Source organism: Conger conger, chromosome 6 (assembly GCF_963514075.1).
Source record: "Conger conger chromosome 6, fConCon1.1, whole genome shotgun sequence".
Lineage (NCBI taxonomy): Eukaryota > Metazoa > Chordata > Actinopteri > Anguilliformes > Congridae > Conger > Conger conger.
This window is the reverse complement of record NC_083765.1, coordinates 1,927,433-1,955,096: the sequence shown is the minus strand read 5'-3', so window position 1 is coordinate 1,955,096 and position 27,664 is coordinate 1,927,433. Positions and strand designations below refer to the sequence as shown.

Sequence of the window (27,664 nt, the reverse complement as noted above, 5' to 3'; positions counted from 1 at the left end):
GCTGTTATAGTAACATACTAATAACACACCAGTGTGCTTTATGCTGTTATAGTAACACACTAATAACACAACACAGTGTGTGCATGTGTGAGCAAGAGTGTTTATACCCCCACACATATATATACACACTCTCATCCACATACACTCTGGTGTGCTATTAGTACGCGTGCGTGTGAGTGTGTGTGCATATTATTGTGATTGTCCCTGATGGTGTCCTCTGTCTGTGTATCTGCAGCAGGGAGTGTGTTTGTGTGTGGTTGTGTGTGTGTGTGTGTGTGTGTGTATTATTGTGATTGTCGCTGATGGTGTCCTCTGTCTGTGTGTCTGCAGCAGTGAGTGTGTTTGTGTGTGGTTGTGTGTGCGTGTGAGTGTGTGTGTGTATTATTGTGATTGTACCTGATGGTGTCCTCTGTGTGCGTGTCTGCAGCAGGGAGTGTCTATGGCCAGGTTAAACTGCATGAACGTGTGGGAAGGAGCGTGGAGTTCCCAACCGAAGTGAAGAACAGCAGGAATATGATGTACCTCAGTAAGGTAATTGCACACGTGATCAGCGGTGAAAGGGAGCCACTCTCTAACGAGTACGATAGCAGACTGCAGTGGAACAGCAGCACTGGATTATTCTCCCTCTCTGGGCTCAAGATGGAGGACAAAGGACTGTATACAGTTGTGAGAAACGATGGGACTCAGTCTGTAGAGGTGAAATACCAGCTGATGGTGTACGGTAAGTATGACTGGCTATGTGTGTGTATTGTATTATTGCATTTTCTCATTTAAATGTTAGGTACAGAAGTATGTTAAACAGAGTGGATGTATGCGTGCCATGTACAGGTTACATGATTAGGAGGCTGAATTTCAATATATCTGTCATTTTCTCTTTGTAAAATAAAACAAACTTGATATTACTGTATTGTAATGTGATTATGTACTGTATTTGTTTGTATAATGTTTGTGTTCATGACTGTTCTAATATATTATCATCTCTCTTTCGCATATGATCTCGGAAATACCGTGGTGCTTAGACGGAGATGGTGAGTTACAGAGCAACGCGATCACGTTAATATCACTGCAGATATGATGTTATGGTTTAAATAACAATAATGCGTGATTCAGATGGTTTTTAAAAGTGTTTAATTTCCCCGATTACCCGAGAGAGCCGTTGTAGAGCCCCTTTAAGTACTGAATGCATGAGAGAGAAATGTTCTTTCTCTCAACATTCAAGTAACCTTTAGATTCAGGTATTCTCCGCTTGCCTGTGATTGGCCCAGATGAATCACATGGGGTATTTGGACAGGTCACATTTTACTGTCATGTTGGATTTTCTTTTCAAAGTTCAGCTGTGTTGTGACTAATAATGTTTTGAATGCTGTATCTCACTCTGTTCTCTCTGCACAGTTCCTGTATCAAAACCCAATGTCAGTGTCATTAGTGATGAATATCCCTGCAAGTTAATGTGCACTGTGGAGAGAGGGACAGACGCGACCCTGACCTGGTACAGAGGGGATGAGGAGAAACCCTACAGTAGCTCCCCTGTTCACAGTGCCCCAGATCTGTATCTACCTCAGACTGTGGAGAGGAGCGGTATCTACACCTGTGAGGCGAAGAACTCTGTCAGTACTAATAGATCAGCCCCACTGACTGTGGGAGACCACTGCACAGGTGAGCTGACTGCACCTCACTCACACCTGTACACACCTACACACCTCACACCTGTACACACATACACACCTCACTCACACCTGTACACACCTACACACCTCACACCTGTACACACCTACACACCTCACACACACCAGTACACACCTACACACCTCACTCACACCTGTACACACCTCACTCACACCTGTACACACCTACACACCTCACACCTGTACACACCTCATAGATCAGACCTGAGAGATCAGCCCCACTGACTGTGGGAGACCACTGCACAGGTGAGCTTACTGCACACCACTCACACCTGTACACACCTACACACCTCACACCTGTACACACCTACACACCTCACACACACCTGTACACACCTACACACCTCACTCACACCTGTACACACCTCACTCACACCTGTACACACCTACACACCTCACACCTGTACACACCTCATAGATCAGACCTGAGAGATCAGACCACTGCACAGGTGAGCTGACTGCACACCACTCACCATCTCTGCACACCTGTTTACACCTGAAATTACGAATAAATGAGAGAAAAGACAGAAAAGATCTTTGTTGTTGGTGATTTGATTACACAATATATGAAATATGTACATTTACCTCACTGGACTTTCCATTGTTGTCCTTGTTCAGTGGAATTCAGCTTTAACCTCCACGTGTTCTCTGAAAGTGGGGGTTTGAAGGAGGGTGGATCCAAAGCCCCCACCCTCCAAATACCCTATTCAAAAGTGCACAGGACATGTTTGCTTCCCAAAACTGACTAGTGATATGAAGAAAATGTTAGTAAAAATTTGATGAAATGTGACCATTGAAATGATAAACTAATTTGTTAAACATAATAAAACTAACATTGATGTATTTATTGACACGTTGACACATGCATTTTGGAAATAATGTTGGAAGGTAACACCCAGCTCCTACTCCTGTTCGGCTGTTGATCAGCCCAAAAAAAAGAAAAAACCATGATAACACCTGTCCTCACCTGTCCTCACCTGTGCTCAACTGTGCTCACCTGTCCTCAGGTGGAGCTGCAGGCAGCTGGCAGACGGAGGGCTGTAGAGTGTGGAGCCTGGCTCTGGGACTTGTTGTGACGCTGCACAGTCTTCTGGTCTGAGCCTGGTGGGGGACAATGAACTTTGACTCCAGTATTAACACTAACCCACCACATACCACAACACATTAACCACAGTATTAACACTAACCCACCACACACCACACCACATTAACCACAGTATTAACACTAACCCACCACATACCACACCACATTAACCACAGTATTAACACTAACCCACCACATACCACACCACATTAACCACAGTATTAACACTAACCCACCACATACCACACCACATTAACCACAGTATTAACACTAACCCACCACATACCACACCACATTAACCACAGTATTAACACTAACCCACCACATACCACACCACATTAACCACAGTATTAACTCTAACCCACCACATACCACACCACATTAACCACACTATTAACACTAACCCACCACATACCACACCGCATTAACCACAGTATTAACACTAACCCACCACATACCACACCACATTAACCACAGTATTTACACTAACCCACCACATACCACACCGCATTAACCACAGTATTAACACTAACCCACCACATACCACACCACATTAACCACAGTATTAACACTAACCCACCCCACAGTATTGTTCTTGGTCACACCCTGAATGAGAAGATGCATTACATTCGATGGGTGTTTTGGGTTCACGTTTGGGGGAATTTCAATATTAAGGGTGCGGAACACAAAGCTGAGTATCTGATTGGTCTATGGAGTATGGGGAGGGGCTCTGTGTGTGACATCATTCTGTAAGGGTGGGATTTGGAAATAAAAAGCTTTTTGTTACCTCGCTCATAGCTTTACAGGTTCTCCCGTTATCTTTGAGTAGTGTGAGATGCTATTTTAGTTTTAATTTTCATGAAACATCTCCTCATGTTTGTGAAGAGCTTATTTTGATAATGCTAATGTTGAGTATATTTCCTTAGGCTATTAAGATTGGGCCTTGAGGTGAAAGTGGGGGCAGTTGGTAGAAGAAGGGAAGATGGAGCGTGGAGCATCTAGCTGAGACCCTGCTCACTAGCGACTATCTTGTTGTTCTATGTTGTTCAAATTAGAGTTATTAGTTTGAATTTATAGTTATAGTTGAATCAAGTCACAGAGCTTTAAGCAAACCCTTGGCCACTAAACCCCACGCCTTACAGTAGCTTTGTTTGCTGAGCTCTTCAGATACTTTGCTCTCGGTCTGGAACAGTCCTGCCACAAGAACAACACACCTGGACAATCACACAAGATCAGTAAATGATAACTGTTTCCAGTGTTGAAAATGTCTCGGCTGTGTATTTATTTACATTCAGTTCAGCTACTCTTACATTGTATAAGTCCGTAAGAGTGTTTTACCATTTATGTCACACTAGGTCACAGAGAGTCCTGATGGGCTGTTTCCTGTTTCTGTTCTGCAGATGAGTCAGAGCTGCAGAGGGCCCAGCAGGTTTCTGTTCTCCTGTCATCCTGTCATCCTGTCATCCTCCACCTCATGGGTCTAACTCTGTCCTGGGGGGCCCCCGTGTCTGCTGCCTGCCCCCTCTGTCTGTTCCCCCCCTGTGTCCGCTGCACCCTCTCTATCTGCCAGTGAGACCCTTCAATCTCAGATAACCGTCACACGATAAAAGACAATTTCACTGTCATGGAATTTCATTTTTCTGAACTTCTTAAACTGTTGCTGATAGAACTCTGTTTATTCCATGTGCTCTTTACCTTCTGAAGCTGTGTACTCCAGCGCAGTGTCTCTGTGTGTCCACACCTTCTGAAGCTGTGTGTAGTCCAGCTCAGTGTCTCTCTCTGTCCACACGTTCTGAAGCTGTGCACTCCAGCTCAGTGTATCTGTGTCCACACCTTCTGAAGCTGTGTACTCCAGCGCAGTGTCTCTCTGTCAACATTGATGTGAAATCCTGCTGTTTCATTGCCATTTTAATTCAACCTTACTGACGTTAACTGCCTTTTTATGGTTTAATTCAGTCATATCACTTGTTCAGTTTAATTTACTTCAGTGTCATATCGGTGCGGTTCAGTTTATAGTTTAATTCAGTTTTGTATCCGTTTGTTCAGTTTATTGTGTAATTCAGTGTCATGTCTCTGTCTCTTATCTGTCTCTCAGGTGTTTAACATTCAGAGTGGGGATTCCTTAATGCTACTGAATTGTATTACGTATTTTAAGGAACAAATTGAAACATTTCTGTTGTGTCTGTGAATTATTTTCAGTGATTATGGGCTCCTATTCCACATATGACACTGAATTGTTGCATTTATAACTGACTCATGTTCAAATAAAAAAATATTTCTGAATGGGTATCATGTATGTGTATTATGTACTATGTGTCTGTTTTATCACTGGGTTTTATGCCCATCTGTGTATTATGTGTGTTTTTTATGTATGTATGGGAGTTTGAGTCAAACAGCTGTTATGAAAAAAGGACACAATCTTTGTGGAAAGATGAGTCCATCTGAACCACGTTTATAAAGCCCGGCTTTAAACTCCTTTTATAAAGCCTGGCTTTAAACTCCTTTTGTAAAGCCCGGCTTTAAATACCTTTTATAAAGTCTGGCTTTCAACACATTTTTTCCCATTTTCTGTGTTCAAGATTTGATTTAAGAAAGCCAGTTTCAAAAGACCTACGCCCTTAAAAAAAATGAAAAAAGAAAGGCTCTTCCTCTCTGGGGCACCTCCTAAAAGTGCTTTACTTTCTGAAAAGTGTGCGCTCACATGCACTCAGAGAAACCTTGTAGATGTGTGCTGTATATCATCTGGAGATTTTAAGTACTCTCCGAGAAACTTAGTGGGCAGTGTGTTTAGCGGGCAGTGTATTTAGTAGGCAGTAAGTTTAGCGGGCAGTGTGTTTAGAGGGCAGTGTGTTTAGCGGGCAGTGTGTTTAGTGGGCAGTGTGTTTAGTGGCCAATGTGTTTAGCAGGCAGTGTGTTTAGTGGGCAGTATGTTTAGTGGGCAGTGTGTTTAGTAGGCAGTGTGTTTAGTAAGCAGTGTGTTTAGTGGACAGTGTGTATAGTGGGCAGTGTGTTTATTTGGCAGTGTGTTTAGTGGGGAGTGTGTATTTTGAGGACACAGGAGTTAAGAGGCTGTTTCAGACACAGCCAAGGTCTCTGCTCCACTTCCTGTTACAGATGACAGGCAGTTCTGAACAGGAAACAAACAGGAAATCATTCTGTAGAATTGGAGCTTTCTTATTTATCTTTGGTAAATGTCCTTATACATTATTTTTGTCTGGGATCACTTGTAAATAAGCATGTTTTTTTTAGTTTGGTCGATCATATCTCTGTTGTCACTATATTATTAGCATTGTATCTTATATCATTGGAAAGCCTGTTCATTTCCCTTTACAATGATGTTTGTAAGGATCATGCATTTGTGGGATGAGCAGCACAGCTGATTATGTGGGTGGGGTCCCAAGTGAAATGTGTCAAATTTCCCAGCCAATGTCAAACAGTGTATTCTCCTGTTGGTATTGGCTACTGGTTTGAGTTGTTTAAGGGATTGGGTGTGTTTTGGGTGGGTTTCTGTGGTTCTGGTTTCTGTGGTTCTGGTTTCTGTGTTCTGGTGTCTGTGTTCAGTTCCGTGCTGCAGTCACATGACCTGCCTGACCTGTCACTCAGACTGTTTACCCTGGGCTGCTCTGGAAGGCGATTGGTTGGCTGTGATCTGGCCTCTTCTGAATGGCGTGTGTGTGTGGTGTACATGTCAGTGTAGACAGCTCTGTATTTTAGTTTTCTCAAGACTCGGTCACAAACAGGGCAGACAAATGGCCCTTTACTCATTCCCATTCCATTCTGTTTGTATCACGCTTTTCACAGAGGACTGTCACAAAGATTTTCACCATGCGATCAGCATCAGACAAGGTGCAGAACACTACTTCTATTGGCTACTTCAGAAATCTCATGGATTAGTTTCACATGGATATCTACTCTCTGCACCATCCTACTTTATATGTCGGTGAATTTCTTTAACTTTTATCAGTAGTAGTAGACGAGCATCACATGGCTCAGCTTTTGTGTGCAGTCATGTTTATTCTTGTCCCTGATGCTCTGGTTCAAACTCTAAGCGCCTAACTCTAAACAAGCACAGAATTAACACTGAGCAGCAGGGGGTTGACGTCACTTATTTCAAGGTTATAGTTATAGTATAGTTATAGTCGGCTGCGTTTCCCGAAGCCTTCTTAACGCTACGTCGTTCGTAAGATATACCTTGCGCTCTGCCTTCAGCGTGTTTCCCGGAACGTTCTTAGCTAAGTATACCTTCTGTACGTGCTACTTTCATATGGTTAGTCTGGACCACTCTTCTCTATACCTTATCGATGTTGCCACTAGTGGCCACCACTGTTATGACCGCAAGCCTCTGAAATCAGCTGTTGCTCTTAGTTACATTTCAATCTTACACTAATAATTCTACAGTTGTATTTGGCTAATAATATTACTAAAATACCACATTATTGGGACTGTTTTAATGCAAAGAATAAAGTTGTACGTTACGAAGGATGCATGGTGCACTTTATTGAACATGTTGCCTCATTGCCTTTTAAATTATATTCATGAACTGACGATTTCCCTGTGTGCTAGAGCGATGTTTATCCATAGTTCTTTCTTTGTTTTGTTGGACACCGTGGTAATAAAACTGGAAAATGATGTTTCTTTATTCAGCACCACGTCTAACAATATCTCCATTTCGTTTGCTGTGGAGCTGTGCGACCGCTTATATTATTTTCTTGTTGATGCATTTGCTTGTTGGTGTGCTTTTATTGAAAATGTCAGCTAATCAGAGAAAACGATGATGTGACAAGGTGTGACGGCACAATCTGATATCACAAACCATATATAAATGATATATATAACCATATATATAAATGATATAATACTATAATTTGATCATTTAGTTTGTAAGTTTTTAATTCTATTAATAAGTTCCCACCAGTCGTGATAAATGCAATATTTTAAAGTATTTCTGCAGTGTTCTATTCATAAAGAACACTACTCTCTCTCTCTCTCTCTATTCAGAAAGAACACTACTCTCTCTCTCTATTCATAAAGAACACTACTCTCTCTCATCACAATCTTAAAGTTGTTGATGGGCCAAGTGACGTCGCACGTAGAAGCTATCCCTTAAGCAACCGCCTAAGTGACAGTTCAGGGAACACACAGAGAAAAGTAAACAGCTTTAGTAAGGTATACCTTAGAGAGTCTTCGTAAAACTCTAAGAGACACCGTTATCGGGAAGTGCGGCCCAGCTTTTTCCCCTGCACCTGAAGGACGCGGTTTCAGCAGAAAGAGGAAGTGAGAGTGTGTACTTCTCTATAAAACACGCCCAGCTGCAAAAGTAAAAGGTGCCATTTTCATTTTCCCCGGTTCTCTTCTTCCTGTCCTCAGATTTCTTCACTGCATCTGTCTGTTCACACATCACAGAGCAAGACTGTTACTTCACTTATTGTTGTCTTTTAAAACAAAAACCCACCCAAGAAACTGTCAACAATCAATCTCCATAACCCATGTTCATTCAATCAATGTCTGTTTATTGACCGAAAATGCACTATTTTCAAAATCCGCTCATATTTACAGATCACATGATTATAAGATGCCAAATTAGCATTTCAGTGACTGTAATGACATTTACTCATTTCTAAAGGAAAACGGGTTGAAAGGTATCAACATGTCCAAAGATAAATGGCCTTAAACTCAAACACAAATCTGGTAAATGTCTGATCCACTAAAGAATACAAACACCCGTCACTTACTGTGTGTCTGTATTCTGTCTGCAGCAGCAGATGAGCACAGATTTAAGTGTAATAACTGAAGCACAGCAGCAGTCATCTCTAATTACACAGAGCTCTTCATCACACTGATTTCGCTAAAATCAGAGTAGAATCTAAAATCAGAGTAGTCTGATGGCAACTGCCGTTTCTGATCAGGCCATGGCCCAATTCCCTATGTTTGGTCACCTTCCGTTGTGCACCCCTCAGTACCGTGCACACCTCTCATGCACACCCCTCAGTACCGTGCACACCCCTCAGTACCGTGCTCACCCCTCAGTACAGGTGTGAGTGAGGTGTGTAGGTGTGTATAGGTGTGAGTAAGGTGTGTAGGTGTGTACAGGTGTGAGTGAGGTGTGTACAGGTGTGAGTGAGGTGTGAGGTGTGTACAGGTGTGAGTGAGGTGTGTAGGTGTGAGTGAGGTGTGTACAGGTGTGTGTGAGGTGTTGAGGTGTGTACAGGTGTGAGTGAGGTGTGTAGGTGTGTACAGGTGTGAGTGAGGTGTGAGGTGTGTACAGGTGTGTGTGAGGTGTGTAGGTGTGTACAGGTGTGAGTGAGGTGTGTAGGTGTGTACAGGTGTGAGTGAGGTGTGAGGTGTGTACAGGTGTGAGTGAGGTGTGTAGGTGTGTACAGGTGTGAGTGAGGTGTGTAGGTGTGTACAGGTGTGTGTGAGGTGTGTACAGGTGTGAGTGAGGTGTGTAGGTGTGTACAGGTGTGAGTGAGGTGTGTAGGTGTGTACAGGTGTGAGTGAGGTGTGTAGGTGTGTACAGGTGTGAGTGAGGTGTGTACAGGTGTGAGTGGGGTGTGTAGGTGTGTACAGGTGTGAGTGAGGTGTGTAGGTGTGTACAGGTGTGAGTGAGGTGTGTAGGTGTGTACAGGTGTGAGTGAGGTGTGTACAGGTGTGAGTGAGGTGTGTAGGTGTGTACAGGTGTGAGTGAGGTGTGTACAGGTGTGAGTGAGGTGTGTAGGTGTGTACAGGTGTGAGTGAGGTGTGTTGGTGTGTATAGGTGTGAGTGAGGTGTGTAGATTACATTTTTTACATTTACATTTTTGTCATTTAGCAGACGCTTTTAATCCAAAGCGATTTACAAGTGCATAGGTTCTTTCACAAGTTAAAGCATCGCATCCATAGTAAAATACTCATGAAGTGTTGTTCTAAACATATAGTCATCATAAGTGCAATATATATATATTTTTTTATTTTTTTTTGGGGGGTTAGACAAGAGAAATAGGGATATCAGAAAGGGTGGTGGGGGAAATCAGGAGGGAGGACTAAGGTAGAGTTTGAAAAGGTGTGTTTTTAGTCTGCGTCGAAATAGGGGGAGGGATTCTGCTGTCCTGACAGTGGTAGGCAAGTCATTCCACCACTGAGGAACCAGAACGGAAAACAGGCGTGAACGTGCAGCTCGACCACCAGGTGCTAGAGAGGGAACCATAAGGCGACCAGAGCTGGCAGACCGGAGTGGTCTAGCTGTGGAGTAGGGAGTGATCAAGGATTGTATATAAAGTGGGGCAGCCTTAGCAGCCTGAAATGCCAACACTAGGGCCTTGAATCGGATGCGGGCGGCAATAGGAAGCCAGTGAAGGCCAATGAGGAGCGGGGTGACATGAGCCGACCCGGGCTGACTGGTGATCAGGCGGGCTGCAGCATTCTGGACCAGCTGGAGGGGCTTGATGGCACAAGCTGGGAGACCGGCTAGGAGGGAGTTGCAATAATCCAGACGGGAAATGACGAGTGCCTGGACTAGTGGCTGGGTGGCTTTCTCCGTCAGGAGATGACGGATACGGCGTATATTGTAGAGAAAGAACCTGCAGGTTCTGGCAGTGGAGGATACTTGTGGAGCCAAGGTGAGGCAGTTATCAAGAGTCACCCCAAGATTCTTTGCCGTACGGGAGGAGGAAACTACAAAGTCCTCAACAGTCAATCATTGTCAGTGAGGACTTAGCAGGGATGTAGAGAAGGTTACATTATTACATTATTATGTAGAGATTATATTATTACATTACATTATTGGCATTTGGCAGACGCTCTTATCCAGAGCGACGTACAGTTGATTAGACTAAGCAGGAGACAATCCTCCCCTGGAGCAATGCAGGGTTAAGGGCCTTGCTCAAGGGCCCAACGGCTGTGCGGATCTTATTTTGGGGATCAAGCCACCAACCTTGCAGGTTCCAGTCATGTACCTTAACCACTACGCTACAGACCACCCAGAACACATCCATCAAAGTATTATAAATCATTATAATAACACACATGTCAAGTCAGACATGAATTTTGTATTGAAAACAATGTCAGGGTTGTTCGGGCGTGGTCTGGACTGCCTCACCACCCCACGTGCCTCCTCAACTCAATAAATATACAACCCACAGGTGAACTGCATTGGAGAAGGAGGGAGACTGGGGGAGGGTTAAGCTGAAAAATACCAGGATGCTAACAGGATGCTAACACAGAAAACCTCACCCTGGTTGGGATTCCAACCCTGGACATTGTTGTTGTGAGGCGACAGCCTCCACATAGCTCACGCTACAAACCTCTCTGGGTTGATGAACCCACCACTCCTGATTACCCGACAGCGTGGCAATGACCCATAGTGCCATTTTGTAAACACAGCTGTGAATGGTGGTTAAAGATTCTACTGACATCAGCTGAGAGTGAGGCAAGGTAAGGCAGGGAAATGGCAGTGCACCAGTCGCAACATATATTTTCAGTCAGTAAGTATTTCACTCACAAAGCTAACGCCCAACAGTGAGTGAGCTATACATAAACTCAACACAGGAGTGCTTTCAGCCCGATGTACCCCCAATTTATTTATGTTAACTTACATAGCTAGCGAGCTAATTCGTGATCAGAAGATCGTGGACTCAACTATGCCTTAAAAGGTACTTGTGAAAAGGTATCAAATATTCCATTCTTTGAAGTGAAAACTTTGCTAGATTAGCTAGATTGTTCGAATTAGAACTGAATTATCTTTTTTAAATTAGCTAGATTGTTCATTCAAACAAATGAACTATTTCCCCTTGGTAGCTGGAAAAACCCAGGAAAGAAGCGATCACATCCCATACCTCTGTTTTAGTTTGTTTCCTTGTTTCTCCGTTTCTAATGGATTTTCTAAGTCCTTGTTCCATTTTGTGTTTCTATGTTTGCACTGAACCTGTTTCCTAGTCACACCCCCCACACCTGTTGCATGTTTTCTAATGTGTAATCACACTTAGTCTGTTTCTGTCTACTCTTGTTATGTGCCCTGCTTTGTGCTTGCCAGCAGGTTTCACCTGTTGCCTGCTCCCATGCCCTGCTCACCTGTTCGTGGGTTCCTGCTTACCTGCTCCTGTGTTCCTGCTTACCTGTTCCTGTGGTCCTGCTTACCTACCCCTGTGTTCCTGCTAACCTCCTCCGGGGTTCCTGCTAACCTTCTCCTGTGTTCCTGCTAACCTCCTCCTGTGTTCCTGGTGTCAGTGCAGGACCCAGCTCCAGATCCACTCTGCATGGCTATTGGTTTACTCCGTTTTCCTCCCACATTAAAAACCGGCAGGTTGTGTTGTGTATTCACCAGCCATTGCCCTTGATGGCACTGGCCTCAGAACTGGAGTTGGTGTCTGGGTGCTGCACTGCACTATTGCTGCCCACTGCCTTTAAGAAACTAGGATGGGTGAAATGTAGAGGACAAACTACCCCACGGGGCAGTTATGTATTATCTTATCTAAGTAAGCTGTTTACTGCTGTACGGCTTTCTCGCATTTCTAGCTAAAAAACAAAATGGCGCCGGTGCGTGTGGCTGCCGTTGTACCTGCTCCGGTATTCTGTTTGTTTGTCCTGTTTGTGGTATTAAACCTACTAACTCCTGCATTAGGTCGTGTCATCTACGACAAACAGACTCTGATAGATATAGGCTGCTCGCACTGTCTCTCGGCACCTGAGCCCGATACAGCTTGGCCCGAGGAGATTATACGGAAAGCCGACAACAAACAAACAAACAATGGACGCGCAAATCCCACACGAAAGAGGCGCAGAGGAAGACGAGCCGGCATTAGGAACAGGCTGAGGAACAGGGCACACCGACCTCCATTGCCCAGTATCCTGCTAGCCAACGTCCAGTCCCTATAGAACAAGCTGGATGAGCTCAGGGCCAGGCCGAAATACCAGAGGGACATACGGGACTGTAACATCATCTGCCTCGTCGAGACATGGCTGACACCGTCGGTACCGGACCATGCCATTCAACCAGCAGAACACCTCTCGGTTCATCGGATGGACAGAACGGGAGAGTCTGGCAAGTCGAGAGGAGGTGGCGTATGTCTGATGGTAAATAACAACTGGTGCGACAACAGGAACGTTGTTCCTCTCACACATTCCTGCTCGCCCAACCTGGAGTTCCTGACTATTAAATGCCACCCATTCTACCTCCCTCGACAGTGCACATCAGTCATCGTAAGCGCCGTTTATATTCCACCACAAGCGGACACGGACGCTGCTCTGAGTGAACTAAACGAGGCTCTCACTAGCCAACAGGCTAACCACCGAGATGCTGCTATCATCGTAGCCGGGGATTTTACAACACGGGGCTTGAAACCGGCAACATGGACGATTATAAAGCCGCTGCATACATCGTCCGCAGAGCGGTGAAGGAGGCAAAACAACGCTACGGCGAGAAGCTGGAATTACAACTTCAGCAGTCTAACACCAGAGGCTTGTGGCAAGGACTACGGGATATAACGGACTATAAAGCGACACCTATGCCCATGGTAAACAGTGACATTGCTCTGGCAAATGAACTTAACAACTTCTATGCGCGCTTTGAGGCTGACAGCCGACAAACCAGTATACCTCCCGACAGGGAGGAGGGGCCGTTCACCGTGACGGAGCACGACGTGAGGAGGACGTTCAAGAGCGTGAACACCAGGAAGGCAGCAGGACCAGACGGTATCACCGGACGTATCTTAAAAGCCTGTGCTGACCAACTAGCCCCTGTGTTCACGGTAATATTCAATCTCTCCCTCTCACTGTCCATCATTCCCACCTGCTTCAAACAGTCGATTATAGTCCCTGTCCCTAAGAAGCCCAAGCCCAGTTGTTTAAATGACTATCGCCCCATTGCCCTCATTATACACCCATGACTGCACGGCCACTTCAGACTCTAACATCATTGTGAAATTTGCTGACGATACAGCTGTGGTGGGCCTGATCTCAAACAATGATGAGAAGGCCTACCTGATGGAGATCAACCACCTCGAGAACTGGTGCCAGGGGAACAATCTCCTGCTGAACGTCAGTAAAACCAAAGAACTGATAGTGGACTTCAGCAGGAAGCAGCAGAGGAGCTACCACACACTCAGCATCAGCGGGGCTCTCCCCTACTGAAGGGTGTGCTCACCTGGCCGGAGCCCCTTTTGTTTAGAGCAGGGGTCTCCAACCCTGGTCCTGGAGGGCTACTGAGTCTGCTGGTTTTTGTTTTCACCTTAAAAGCAGCACCCTGTTGAGACCCAGGTAACCAGGTGAGGTGAGTTAGCTGTGTAATCATCAGCTCTAATTGATTAATTAAGTGCAGAGTAACAGCGAAAGCCAGCAGACTCAGTAGCCCTCCAGGACCAGGGTTGGTGACCTCAGCTCTAGAAACACTATCCACGCAAAGCCATATCCTAATCCAACCCATTCATAATCATGCAGATTTTTACTTTTTTTTGTTTAGCTTTTTTATTTGTTAGTTTTATATAAAAATAATAAATAAATAAATAAATAAATAAATAAATACATACATACATACATACATAAATAGTCACTCGTGTGTGTGTGTCCATTTCACCTCCTGTGACTTTAATTAGAATAATTAGTGTGATTTATTACTTGCGTGCCCACGCTTCTGCACGTTAATTCCATGGAATCTTTTGCGATTGGATTTGCGTAACCACAACATTTATATTAGTAATTATAATATATAGCAATTGTATAGAATAGGCGGCACGGATGGTGCAGTGGGTAGCACTGCCGCCTCACAGCAAGGAGGTCCTGGGTTCGAATCCCCGTCGGCCGGGGCCTCTCTGTGCGGAGTTTGCATGAATACCTCCGGGTATTCCGGTTTCCTCCCACAGTCCAAAGACATGCAGGTTAGGCTGATTGGAGAGTCTAAATTGCCCGTAGGTATGAGTGTGTGAGTGTGTGAGTGAATGGTGTGTGTGCGCCCTGCGATGGACTGGCGACCTGTCCAGGGTGTATTCCTGCCTTTCGCCCAATGTATGCTGGGATAGGCTCCAGCCCCCCTGCGACCCTGATCAGGATAAGCGGGTTTAGACAATGGATGGATGGATGTAATAATGGATGTATTATAGTTTCAGATTCAATGACCTTTATACAGTCTAGACAGCCTCTGCAAATCGGTTACGGTGCCGCGTACAAAGTTACACAATAGTTTGTTCCTAGCGCTTTGAGATAAGAAACAACATGATTTAATTCCATGGAGTCGTCTGCGACAGGACTTGGCGCATCCAGTTTTATCGCGGAGAATCACGAGTTAATTTAGCCGAGCAGAGTCGGGCGAACTGCTGGGAAGGAGGTGAAATGATGAGAGAGGCGGCGCCTCATCAGGTCTGATCCACAGCGCATAAAGAGCGCTGCCGCGGAGAGGAGAGAGCAGGACGAACGGCACGAATGAGCGACGCACGCTAAAGATATTTTAAAAGAAAGATGAAGATTACCCTCTGCGTTTTCCTGTCCATTACAGGTACTTGTCTTACTCTCTATGTTATCGGCTTGAATACCTCTAGCCTAACAAGATAACTGAAAGTACGTCTGTAATCACTAAAAAACGAGGGTCAGTTATTTGTTCGAACGTATTTAACAACGTAGTAATTGATTCTCTGAAATGAATGGAAGTATTTTATAGATATATGGCAAGTTAAAGATGCGACTGAATCGTTGACCGGTTAAATCGCTGCGTAATTTTCATACGGTCGCGTTTGTCAGAGGTTGTAGTCACACACATTGAGATGAATATGCCTCAGCCGTCTTCAAATCCAGTCAGCGCGTCTCTGCAGAATCCAGAATTTCACACGTACGATTTAACAGGATGAGCTCGCCGACTGACTAGGTTACATGTTTAGTTTGCGGAGAAAACATGCTGAATCATTCTCTGCTGTATAGGCCAAATAATGAATTTAACTTGATATTGCAGTTTCCGATTTCTTAATAAATTAGTATGTTGATCTGTATCCAACGGTGGTGCGTATGCATAACAATCATATGTAATTGGCCGCTGACGGAAATGTATGATTACAATTCAGAAGCGCAGCCGTTCGCCATAAATATAGTGGAATTTGAGTTGATCACAGGATTACGATGTGGCAATAAAAACGCAGGTTTGCTGTCAGGCCGGTGGAGCGTGCGCGAGCATGCGCCCGATGAGTTTGGGGGCGACACGCCCTGCACCGGATGCTGCGGCCGACTTTGAAAAGAGTGCGCACGTTTCTTGGAAATGAGTCAAGATTGCAGGTGGCTGACAGGCAACGAGTTGCCTATTTTGCACAAACAAAAGTGTGATCTCTTCTGGAGAGGAAACTACAGCTTTCTGTAAACTATTATTATTGGTCAGATTGAGTTGTGATCCATGTGTTTGCGGGAGAGGGTGATTTTAACAAAAAGCATAGTGGCTCCACAGCAGATAAACACACTGACTCTGTCTTATGACACAATGTTTTAGAGAAAGCAGCTGCAGACGGTTTTGATGTAACAGGTGGTATTTAAGTCTCATTTACTTTACTGACTATCCAAACCTATTGATGAAACAGGCTGAAATGTCTTGTATGTCCAGAATTTAAATTCACTGGATTTCATGTTTCTGCTCTATTTAACCACATGACAGCAAATTCTGACCCATAGATCTTCATCAGAACATGCACACAGGCCTGTGTGGTTGGCTACTGCACCCACATCATCCAATAGGCACCTTAAAAAGTCATCAGTCAAAATATCCAGTGTGAACCACGAGGTAGCGCCGAGAATGATTAATGTCTCAGAACACACCAGTGTGCTTTATGCTGTTACAGTAACATACTAATGACACACGAGTGTGCTTTATGCTGTTAAAGTAACATACTAATAACACACCAGTGTGCTTCATGCTGTTATAGTAACATACTAATAACACACCAGTGTGCTTTATGCTGTTATAGTAACATACTAATAACACACCAGTGTGCTTTATGCTGTTATAGTAACATACTACACACTAATAACACACCAGTGTGATTTATGCTGTTACAGTAACATACTAATGACACACAAGTGTGCTTTATGCTGTTATAGTAACATACTACACACTAATAACACACCAGTGTGCTTTATGCTGTTACAGTAACATACTAATGACACACAAGTGTGCTTTATGCTGTTACAGTAACATACTAATAACACACCAGTGTGCTTTATGCTGTTATAGTAACATACTACACACTAATAACACACCAGTGTGCTTTATGGTTATAGTAACATACTAATAACACACCAGTGTGCTTTATGCTGTTAAAGTAACATACTAATAACACACCAGTGTGCTGTATGCTGTTACAGTAACATACTACACACTCATAACACACCAGTGTGCTTTATGCTGTTATAGTAACACACTAATACCACACCAGTGTGCTTTATGCTGTTATAGTAACATACTAATAACACACCAGTGTGCTTTATGCTGTTATAGTAACATACTAATAACACACCAGTGTGCTTTATGCTGTTAAAGTAACATACTAATAACACACCAGTGTGCTTTATGCTGTTATAGTAACATACTAATAACACACCAGTGTGCTTTATGCTGTTAAAGTAACATAATAACACACCAGTGTGCTGTATGCTGTTATAGTAACACTAATGACACATGAGTGTGCTTTATGCTGTTATAATAACATACTAATAACACACCAGTGTGCTTTATGCTGTTATAGTAACACACTAATAACACACCAGTGTGCTTTATGCTGTTATAGTAACATACTACACACTAATAACACACCAGTGTGTTTTATCCTGTTATAGTAACATACTAACACACCAGTGTGCTTTATGCTGTTATAGTAACATACTAATAACACACCAGTGTGCTTTATGCTGTTATAGTAACATACTACACACTAATAACACACCAGTGTGCTTTATGCTGTTATAGTAGCATACTAATAACACACCAGTGTGCTTTATGCTGTTACAGTAACATACTAATGACACACGAGTGTGCTTTATGCTGTTATAGTAACATACTAATAACACACCAGTGTGCTTTATGCTGTTATAGTAACATACTAATAACACACCAGTGTGCTTTATGCTGTTATAGTAACATACTAACACACCAGTGTGCTTTATGCTGTTATAGTAACATACTACACACTAATAACACACCAGTGTGCTTTATGCTGTTATAGTAACACACTAATAACACACCAGTGTGCTTTATGCTGTTCTAGTATCATACTAATAACATACCAGTGTGCTTTATGCTGTTATAGTAACGCACTAATAACACACCAGTGTGCTTTATGCTGTTATAGTATCATGCTAATAACACACCAGTGTGCTTTATATTGTTATAATAACACATTAATAACACACCAGTGTGCTTTATGCTGTTATAGTATCATAATAATAACACACCAGTGTGCTTTATGCTGTTATAGTAACGCACTAATAACACACCAGTGTGCTTTATGCTGTTATAGTATCATGCTAATAACACACCAGTGTGCTTTATGTTGTTATAGTAACACATTAATAACACACCAGTGTGCTTTATGCTGTTATAGTATCATACTAATAACACACCAGTGTGCTTTATGCTGTTATAGTAACATACCAATAACACAACACAGTGTGTGTGCATGTGTGAGCGAGAGTGTGTATACCCCAACACATATATATACACACTCTCATCCACATACACTCTGGTATGCTATTAGTGCGTGTGTGTCTGCAGCAGTGAGTGTGTTTGTGTGTGGTTGTGTGTGTGTGTGTGTGTGTGTGTGTGTGTGTGTGTGTGTATTATTGTGATTGTCCCTGATGGTGTCCTCTGTATGTCTGCAGCAGGGAGTGTCTATGGCCAGGTTAAACAGCTGCATGAACGTGTGGGACAGAGCGTGAAGTTCCCAACCGAAGTGAAGAACAGCGGGGATGTGATGTACCGTGGTAAGGTAATTGCCAGCGTGAACGACGGTCAAAGAGTGCCAAACTCTAACAACAACAGAATGCACTGGGAAAGCCACACTGGATTTTTCTCCCTCTCCAACCTCACGATGGAGGACAAAGGAGAGTATAAAGTGAAAAACAATGGGGAAAAGCCTGTAGAGGTGAAATACCAGCTGACGGTGTATGGTAAGTATATCTGGCTATGTGTGTGTTTTGTATTATTGCATTTTCTCTCATTTAAATGTTAGGTACAAAAGTATGTTAAACAGAGCAGATGTATGCGTGCCAGTGTAGATTATTGGCTGTTTTCAGTGGATTTCTTTATGTTGCACTGCCTTCTGAAGTGTTGTTCTGTGAATTTTGAAGCGGTTTCACTTTAATTTAAAGTCATTTAGAACAAACTCTTCATTCTTTCTCAGTTGATTATGTAAAGATGAGTGTTCCTTGTTCCAGATGTAGTAGTTCTTCTGTTAGGTTGCTGCTGTGTTCATTAGACTCCCTGCTGTACCACTGTAGCCATTATCCCCAAACAGGCCCATAATAACCACCTGTAACAGGGGCCAGGGGTATAAGCTCAGGTCACTGTGATACACTGAGTACAGCAGCCACACTACTGCCACCAAGACCCCTGATCAGAGGACAGATCTTCAACTCTGTCATCAGGAAGGTTTCACACAGGTTTACAAACAACCTTCTCAAATCCTGAAGTACATGGATATTACAGCCATATGTACAGGTTACATGATATAATTAGGGGGCTGAATTTCAATATATGTGTCATTTTCTCTTTGTAAAATAAAACAAACTTGATATTACTGTATTGTAATGTGATTATATACTGTATTTGTTTGTATAATGTTTGTGTTCATGACTGTTCTAACCTGTTATTAATTGAAAACCCCTAAAAGTCCACATGCAGCTGGTATAACAAGTCTTAAATAAATCCCCATATCGTCATAAGTACAGACAGCACGGGCACAGCCAGAGTCTCAAACTGTAAGAAACCTCTGAGCCATCAAAGCTGAACGATCGACATCTATGCCTGTCTGATCTATAACACATAAAGTACACACAATACAAAACAGCATTTGCGCTAAAAAAGCTAAATCCTTCCTTTTTAATTCCATATGTATTCGTTATCACAGCCGTGTAGTGCTACGGAAATAAAAATACCGTCTTACTGCGATTCGGCGGAATGCTTTCCACATCTGAGGGCATTTGTGCGCATGTGCAGGCAGCCGCGTTCAACAGGTGTGTTCGCCTTTAAAACTTTCCCCAAACCTCCCCAAGAGTCTCTCCAGCCTTCCCAAATTGTGGAATGCGTTGCTCATTCTTTTTTATTGTCAAATTCCATTTACTTTTCAATGTTTTTAAAGAAGATTCGTATTTACACATTTGATTACGATAGAGACTAAACGGACACCATTGGTGGCAACACGTGACCGAGGGGAGGTCGCCGAATGCTTCTGATTTCTCAGCTATAACGTTTCTAATTCCATTCCGTTTGAAACTGCGCACTGTCACGTACCGATAATATTTTAAACATATAAACACAAGCAGCTTCTCTGCATGAACATGATCGCTAAGAGCATATAAGACTGGCGAGAAATTATAGAAGAAAAAAGATTCATTGTTGGAGATGGAGGTCTGTTGCGATGCGTAAAATAGCTGATAGTAACGCACAAGAACTCTGCGAGCTAGATTAACTTCAGCAGCGTAACTAGCAGGGCTGCCTGCTCTCACACATTATCACGATGATTGTCTAAAGGATAGTTTGTAAAACTGAACTGTGTCTAAACTACGCCCCCCCCCCCGCCCCAGCCCAACACCCCCCAAATATATTACATTAGAAAATAATGAGACCTTACAGATACAAATCAGAAGTTAACAAGTCCTTTCCGCATAGAAAAGGCCACAACAAGATGTTACGGATCTTAAACTTACACTATATTGTACATCTACACGTACAATTGAAGAGTGGGAGAGTGAATAATGTACACATTACAACGAACACAAACAGCACAGTTCAGCATTAGCTCGTGTTGTATAACATGCCGAAATTCATTCCGATTTGTACGGTCTCGTTCGTTTGTAGATTTTGTTATTTGGTCCTGTTCTTTTCCACCAAGTGAATAATACATTTTGGTAAACAACGATTTTCCGGCACATACTGGTTAGCTTTCAAACTGGACAGTTTGAAAACTACAATACAATAACAAGATATCGTCAAGCCAGAAAGTAGTAGGATACCTTTCAACTAACCCAAGACTGTAAATTATACTGATAAAGGGGAAAGTATTTCGTATTCGTTAGAACACGGTTACAGTCCAAGGTGGATACGTTTGCGGATTGGATAAACTTTATGATTGTTAATAATATTTTTCCCTCACGCGTCTCGTTATCTGTTCGTTTAGTAGTCTCTCCAAGAGTGTTTTTACACAAGGCTTTGCGTCATGATGACTCAGTGTCTGGTTGGCGAATAGTTTTTCCATAATCATAACATTATTCAAGTAACAGCATAATGAAAACTAAGTCCCATATGGCAACTATACCAGGAGACCTGGCTAATCTTACAAAGCCTCCTCTGTAGACCCCAGCCCCCACAATAGTGGACAGCAGGTTTGGTACAAACAGAGAAAACTGTGTGAGACAGTAAAATAAATAATACTCACTGAAAAACGTCAAAAAGAAAAAAAGAAATCATGGATATATGAAAAGGATTAATAAAGGACCATGTAGCTGCTGATTTCGAATACATTCAGTTGGTGCGTTAATAATTACGGCCTGTGAGTGCTTCTCTTAAGGAAGAGCCTAATTTCGAAATTCAGAAGCTACTCCCCGCTTACAGCAGATTTTGCGGAGCCTTGATTTGCTGTCCTGCTATCACCATGAATCCAAGTAGAATTACACTTTTCATATATTTCGATATAAAATAACACTAGCATTAATTTAGCAGTAGAATAACCTCGCGTCATAAGTGCAGCTGCAGTGGAAGGACACACGTTGCGGAACTGTTTACGCATCCGTTAGAGCTTGAATAAAAACTAAAAACGTGTTTATTTCTCAGCTCTTACGAGGAAGATCGTCAGAACAGCGTTAAATGGCACTCGGGAAAGATTAGGTGGAAGAGCCCTACTGTACCTACCATTGTAGTTGAATTGCCATTGTATGTATGCAGAGTACGTATGTTTCTGGAGACCACGATATAGCAAATACTGCTGGGGACTGGTTCACCTGTGTAGTGGTGGGGATGCTACTCGCTAACCAGCTACTTTTGAGATTTAGCTGGTATATTAACCTACATATATGATGAAACAACGAAATACTTTGTGGTTGGGCAACTTGCTTCGTTTGTTGTTTTAATCATATAAAGGTCAGCGAAAACAACTAAGCAAACTTACTTTTAATTCGAAAGAAGTATTTATTAAGAAATAAAATATAACACCGATGCATTTATAAGCGCTTATAGATTTGAGTGCAACGTTTTTCATCGCGTAAGGGAAAAGACGTTTTTGTTGTAGAGCAGGTTATCGTAAGCTGTCGTTTTCAGCTGAAAGTTCACATGCGTCCCTGTGAGTTCTGAGGGCGAAGAGACTGAATGACGCTGCGGGTTTACGGTCCTGCTGAACAGAGAACGAGCCGATCAGACTGCGGCTGCGCCAAGGGCAAACTCACGTTGTGCTATTTGCTGTGATGTCAGACTTGGAGCGGTTCATTTCAGTGTAACCGTTTATTATAGAAAACCAACACCGGTCCAAATCACTGACGTTGGCGCCTGGCCCACTAGGGGGCGAGTGTAAACAGGTTTAATATATTATCGTCTCTCTTTCACGTATGTTCTCGGAAATACTTTGACCGCGGTGCCTAGAGGACAATGGTGAGTTACAGAAAAACAGAGTAATGTTCTTACCCCTGCGGACTGGATTAATATCGTGTCTATGGTTTAAAGATGATCAATATCACGTTATTTTTAACATGTTGAACTTCTGCTGTTACCTCATGATCCGTTATAGATCATTTAGATACACAGAAATGTTCTTTCTCTGAACATATAAGAAACCATTCCCATTTTTCTCCACTTGTCTCTGATTAAGCAGATTTGATATCTGGACTGTACAGGTGAAATGTTATAACCATGTTGGTTTTCTGTTCAACACTGTATGTGGTGCAGTACAGACATACTGCTCTTCTTCTGTAGTAATGGCTCTCCAGTAGTGGTGATGTCATAATTGCATGCCTCATATGGAGGGATGATGTCATAAAGTCATCCAGGCTGCCAGTAACATTGGGTGACAGTTAAATTATGAATGTTAATGACAGTTAAATTTGACCTGTTCAGTCAAATATTTGATTCTAAAATATGTTCTGTCCCCACTCATGATGTTATTTAATACTGTATTCACTATCTCATTCTGTTCTCTCTGCACAGTTCCTGTATCAAAACCCCGTGTCACTTTCATTAGTGATGAATATCCCTGCAAATTAAACTGCACTGTGGAGAGAGGGACAGACGCGACCCTGACCTGGTACAGAGGGGATGAGGAGAAACCGTACAGTAGCTCCTCTGTACACAGTGCCCCTGATCTGGATTTACCTGTACCTGTGGAGAGGAGCGGTACCTACACCTGTGAGGCAAAGAACTCTGTCAGTACTGAGAGATCAGACCTGACTGTGGGAGACCACTGCACAGGTGAGCTGACTGCACCTCACTCACACCTGTACACACCTACACACCTCACTCACACCTGTACACACCTACACACCTGTACACACCTACACACCTCACTCACACCTGTACACACCTACACACCTCACTCACACCTGCACACACCTACACACCTCACTCACACCTGTACCCACCTACACTCCTCACTCACACCTGCACACACCTACACACCTCACACCTGTACACACCTCACTCACACCTGTACACACCTACACACCTGCTCTCCTGCTCACACCTACAGACCTCACTCACACCTGTACACACCTACACACCTCACTCACACCTGTACACACCTCACTCACACCTGTACACACCTACACGCCTCACTCACACCTGTACACACCTACGCACCTCACTCACACCTGTACCCACCTACACACCTCACTCACACCTGCACACACCTACACACCTCACACCTGTACACATCTCACTCACACCTGTACACACCTACACACCTCACTCACACCTGTACACACCTACACACCTCACTCACACCTGCACACACCTACACACCTCACTCACACCTGTACACACCTACACGCCTCACTCACACCTGTACACACCTACACGCCTCACTCACACCTGTACACACCTACACACCTCACTCACACCTGTACACACCTACACACCTCACTCACACCTGCACACACCTACACACCTCACACCTGTACACATCTCACTCACACCTGTACACACCTACACGCCTCACTCACACCTGCACACACCTACACACCTCACTCACACCTGTACACACCTACACACCTCACTCACACCTGCACACACCTACACACCTCACTCACACCTGTACCCACCTACACTCCTCACTCACACCTGCACACACCTACACACCTCACACCTGTACACACCTCACTCACACCTGTACACACCTACACACCTGCTCTCCTGCTCACACCTACAGACCTCACTCACACCTGTACACACCTACACACCTCACTCACACCTATACACACCTACACGCCTCACTCACACCTGCACACACCTACACACCTCACTCACACCTATACACACCTACACACCTCACTCACACCTGCACACACCTACACACCTCACTCACACCTGTACACACCTACACACCTCACTCACACCTGTACACACCTACGCACCTCACTCACACCTGTACCCACTTACACACCTCACTCACACCTGCACACACTTACACACCTCACACCTGTACACATCTCACTCACACCTGTACACACCTACACGCCTCACTCACACCTGCACACACCTACACACCTCACTCACACCTGTACACACCTACACACCTCACTCACACCTGCACACACCTACACACCTCACTCACACCTGTACACACCTACACGCCTCACTCACACCTGTACACACCAACGCACCTCACTCACACCTGTACACACCTACGCACCTCACTCACACCTGTACCCACCTACACACCTCACTCACACCTGCACACACCTACACACCTCACACCTGTACACATCTCACTCACACCTGTACACACCTACACACCTCACTCACACCTGTACACACCTACACACCTCACTCACACCTGCACACACCTACACACCTCACTCACACCTGTACACACCTACACGCCTCACTCACACCTGTACACACCTACACACCTCACTCACACCTGTACACACCTACGCACCTCACTCACACCTGTACCCACCTACACACCTCACTCACACCTGCACACACCTACACACCTCACACCTGTACACATCTCACTCCCACCTGTACACACCTACACGCCTCACTCACACCTGCACACACCTACACACCTCACTCACACCTGTACACACCTACACACCTCTCACACCTGCACACACCTACACACCTCACTCACACCTGTACACACCTACACGCCTCACTCACACCTGTACACACCTACACACCTCACTCACACCTGTACACACCTACGCACCTCACTCACACCTGTACCCACCTACACACCTCACTCACACCTGCACACACCTACACACCTCACTCACACCTGTACACACCTACACACCTCACTCACACCTGCACACACCTACACACCTCACTCACACCTGTACACACCTACACACCTCACTCACACCTGTACACACCTACACACCTCACTCACACCTGCACACACCTACACACCCCACTCACACCTGTACACACCTACACACCTCACTCACACCTACACACCTCACTCACACCTGGGTGCAGTGCTGCACTCATAGGTGTGTCTGTACTCTGCAGTGCTGCACTCAGGTGTGTCTGTACCCTTCAGTGCTGCACTCAGGTGTGTCTGTACTCCATATAGTTCATTAACTACATGTAACCAATGAACTACATGTAGCTAGTTTAAAACACATAGTGTCAGAATGCAGAACCCATTCATGACATTTGGCAGACGCTCTTATCCAGAGCCACGTACAGTTGAGAGACTAGGCAGGAGACAATCCTCCCCTGGAGCAATGCAGGGTTAAGGGCCTTGCTCAAGGGCCCAACAGCTGTGCAGATCTCATTGTGGCTACACTGGGGATCAAACCACCGACCTTGCGTGTCCCAGTCATTTACCTTAACCACTACGCTATGCTACAGGCCGCCCAGTTTGTCCATTTGCAAACTGAAAAGTCTTCCAATAAAAGTCGATTGAATGACTGGCAGGTTACACAGGTAATGGTCAAGCACAGGCAAACAGGAATGTAGTAATCCAAAAAGCAAAAGTTTGTTCACAGAAAGGCAGTCAGAGAAGGCAGATAAACCAAAACGAAATCCAAAATCACAAACTGGGAATCCAAACACAGCGGGTCAAATACAAACAGAAGAACCAAAAAGCAGTGGTATAGGTGCACAAAAATGGGTCAGTACACGAGCAGATCAGACATAGGCCTTTCACACCGGCAAGGTCCGTGCCGGTTCCGTTCCCCAACCTAATTCTGAACCGGCCCGGCGCGTTCAGACCCAAAATGAATTGGTTCAGAACCTGAAAAGGTGGTTCTCAGCTGGAACCAAAAAATAGTTGTTTTTTCCTTGTGAACCGTGACATCATCATATTCATCATATTCGTGTCATATTCCGCCTGCCTTGAGCATTGAGCTACACTCATGATCATCAACGGAGGGCGGTGGAACTTTGGTTCTTCTTAAACTGGTATGGACGTGGGCTGGTTCGCCAGAAAGCACCAAGGTTCTGAGACTCCAGAACAGAACCAGAACCACATCTGTCTGAAAGCGTATACAGAGAAACCACTGGAGAGAATGGCAGGCCCACATTACAATCTGACAACGAACTAACAAAACAGACAGATTTAAATAGACCGATAACTATTTTTGTTATGAATTTGAAGTTAGAAGTAAGTAACACAATTTGTATTAAAATATTTTTGTTTTGTTAATATTCTGTTTTTCTCTCTCCTCAGGGAACAACACGGTGGTAATCGTTGCCAGTGTTCTTGGTGTTGCTCTCCTCATCGCTCTCATCGCTCTCATCGCGATCGCTGTCATTTATATCAAGCAAAGTAAAGTATCAGCCACACCGCTTTGAGCTCTGTCAGCATTAAACACAGGGTTCCTGAATGCTTTAGAAACAGGAAGGAGCTGTGTCTCAGTGAAGCTGGCCAACAGCATCAGTGTTAACTGAGTGCCGGTGGCCAATAGGATCAGAGTTAACTGAGTACCGGTGGCCAATAGGATTAGAGTTAACTGAGTGCCGGTGGCCAATAGGATCAGAGTTAACTGCGTGTCGGTGGCCAATAGGATCAGAGTTAACTGAGTGCTAGTGGCCAATAGGGTGAGATTTTCTCCTTGTTTCTGTGAGGCAGCTTGACTCACCCTGTAGATTACCCATAATCCATCTCTGTAGTTCTGAGCTGCAGAATCAGGGTGGGGTTCTAGCTGTAGATACTTTAGTGTGACTGGCTGGAGGACTGAACCCCCACACTACAGCACAGGGGCCACACAGTCCTACATGAACCCCCACACTACAGCACAGGGCCCACACAGTCCTACATGAACCCCCACACTACAGCACAGAGACCACACAGTCCTACATGAACCCCCTCACTACAGCACAGAGACCACACAGTCCTACATGAACCCCCTCACTACAGCACAGGGGCCACACAGTCCTACATGAACCCCCACACTACAGCACAGGGGCCACACAGTCCTACATGTAAATATACTGTACAATAACTCACAGGCTCTGATAATTTAACACAGACAGGTCTGTACATACTAATCTGCAACATTTTGTAATCTGTAAAATTTTGTA

At 44.1% G+C, this 27,664-nt stretch overlaps 1 protein-coding gene and 1 long non-coding RNA gene across 2 annotated transcripts in view; both read left to right on the top strand.

The window, feature by feature from the left end:
• Positions 1-27,664, top strand: part of LOC133130435 (Fc receptor-like protein 5) — a 145,149-nt gene that overhangs the window by 117,123 nt on the left and 362 nt on the right. The window contains exon 4 of the mRNA XM_061245033.1: positions 26,811-26,909. Within this exon, the coding sequence (XP_061101017.1) occupies positions 26,811-26,909 (99 nt within the window). The remainder of the gene's footprint in view (positions 1-26,810; positions 26,910-27,664) is intronic.
• On the top strand, positions 872-5,056 carry LOC133131436 (uncharacterized). Its single transcript, XR_009709016.1, has 4 exons — positions 872-1,028; positions 1,393-1,656; positions 2,693-2,789; positions 4,170-5,056. It is a non-coding gene; the product is annotated as an uncharacterized LOC133131436 (long non-coding RNA).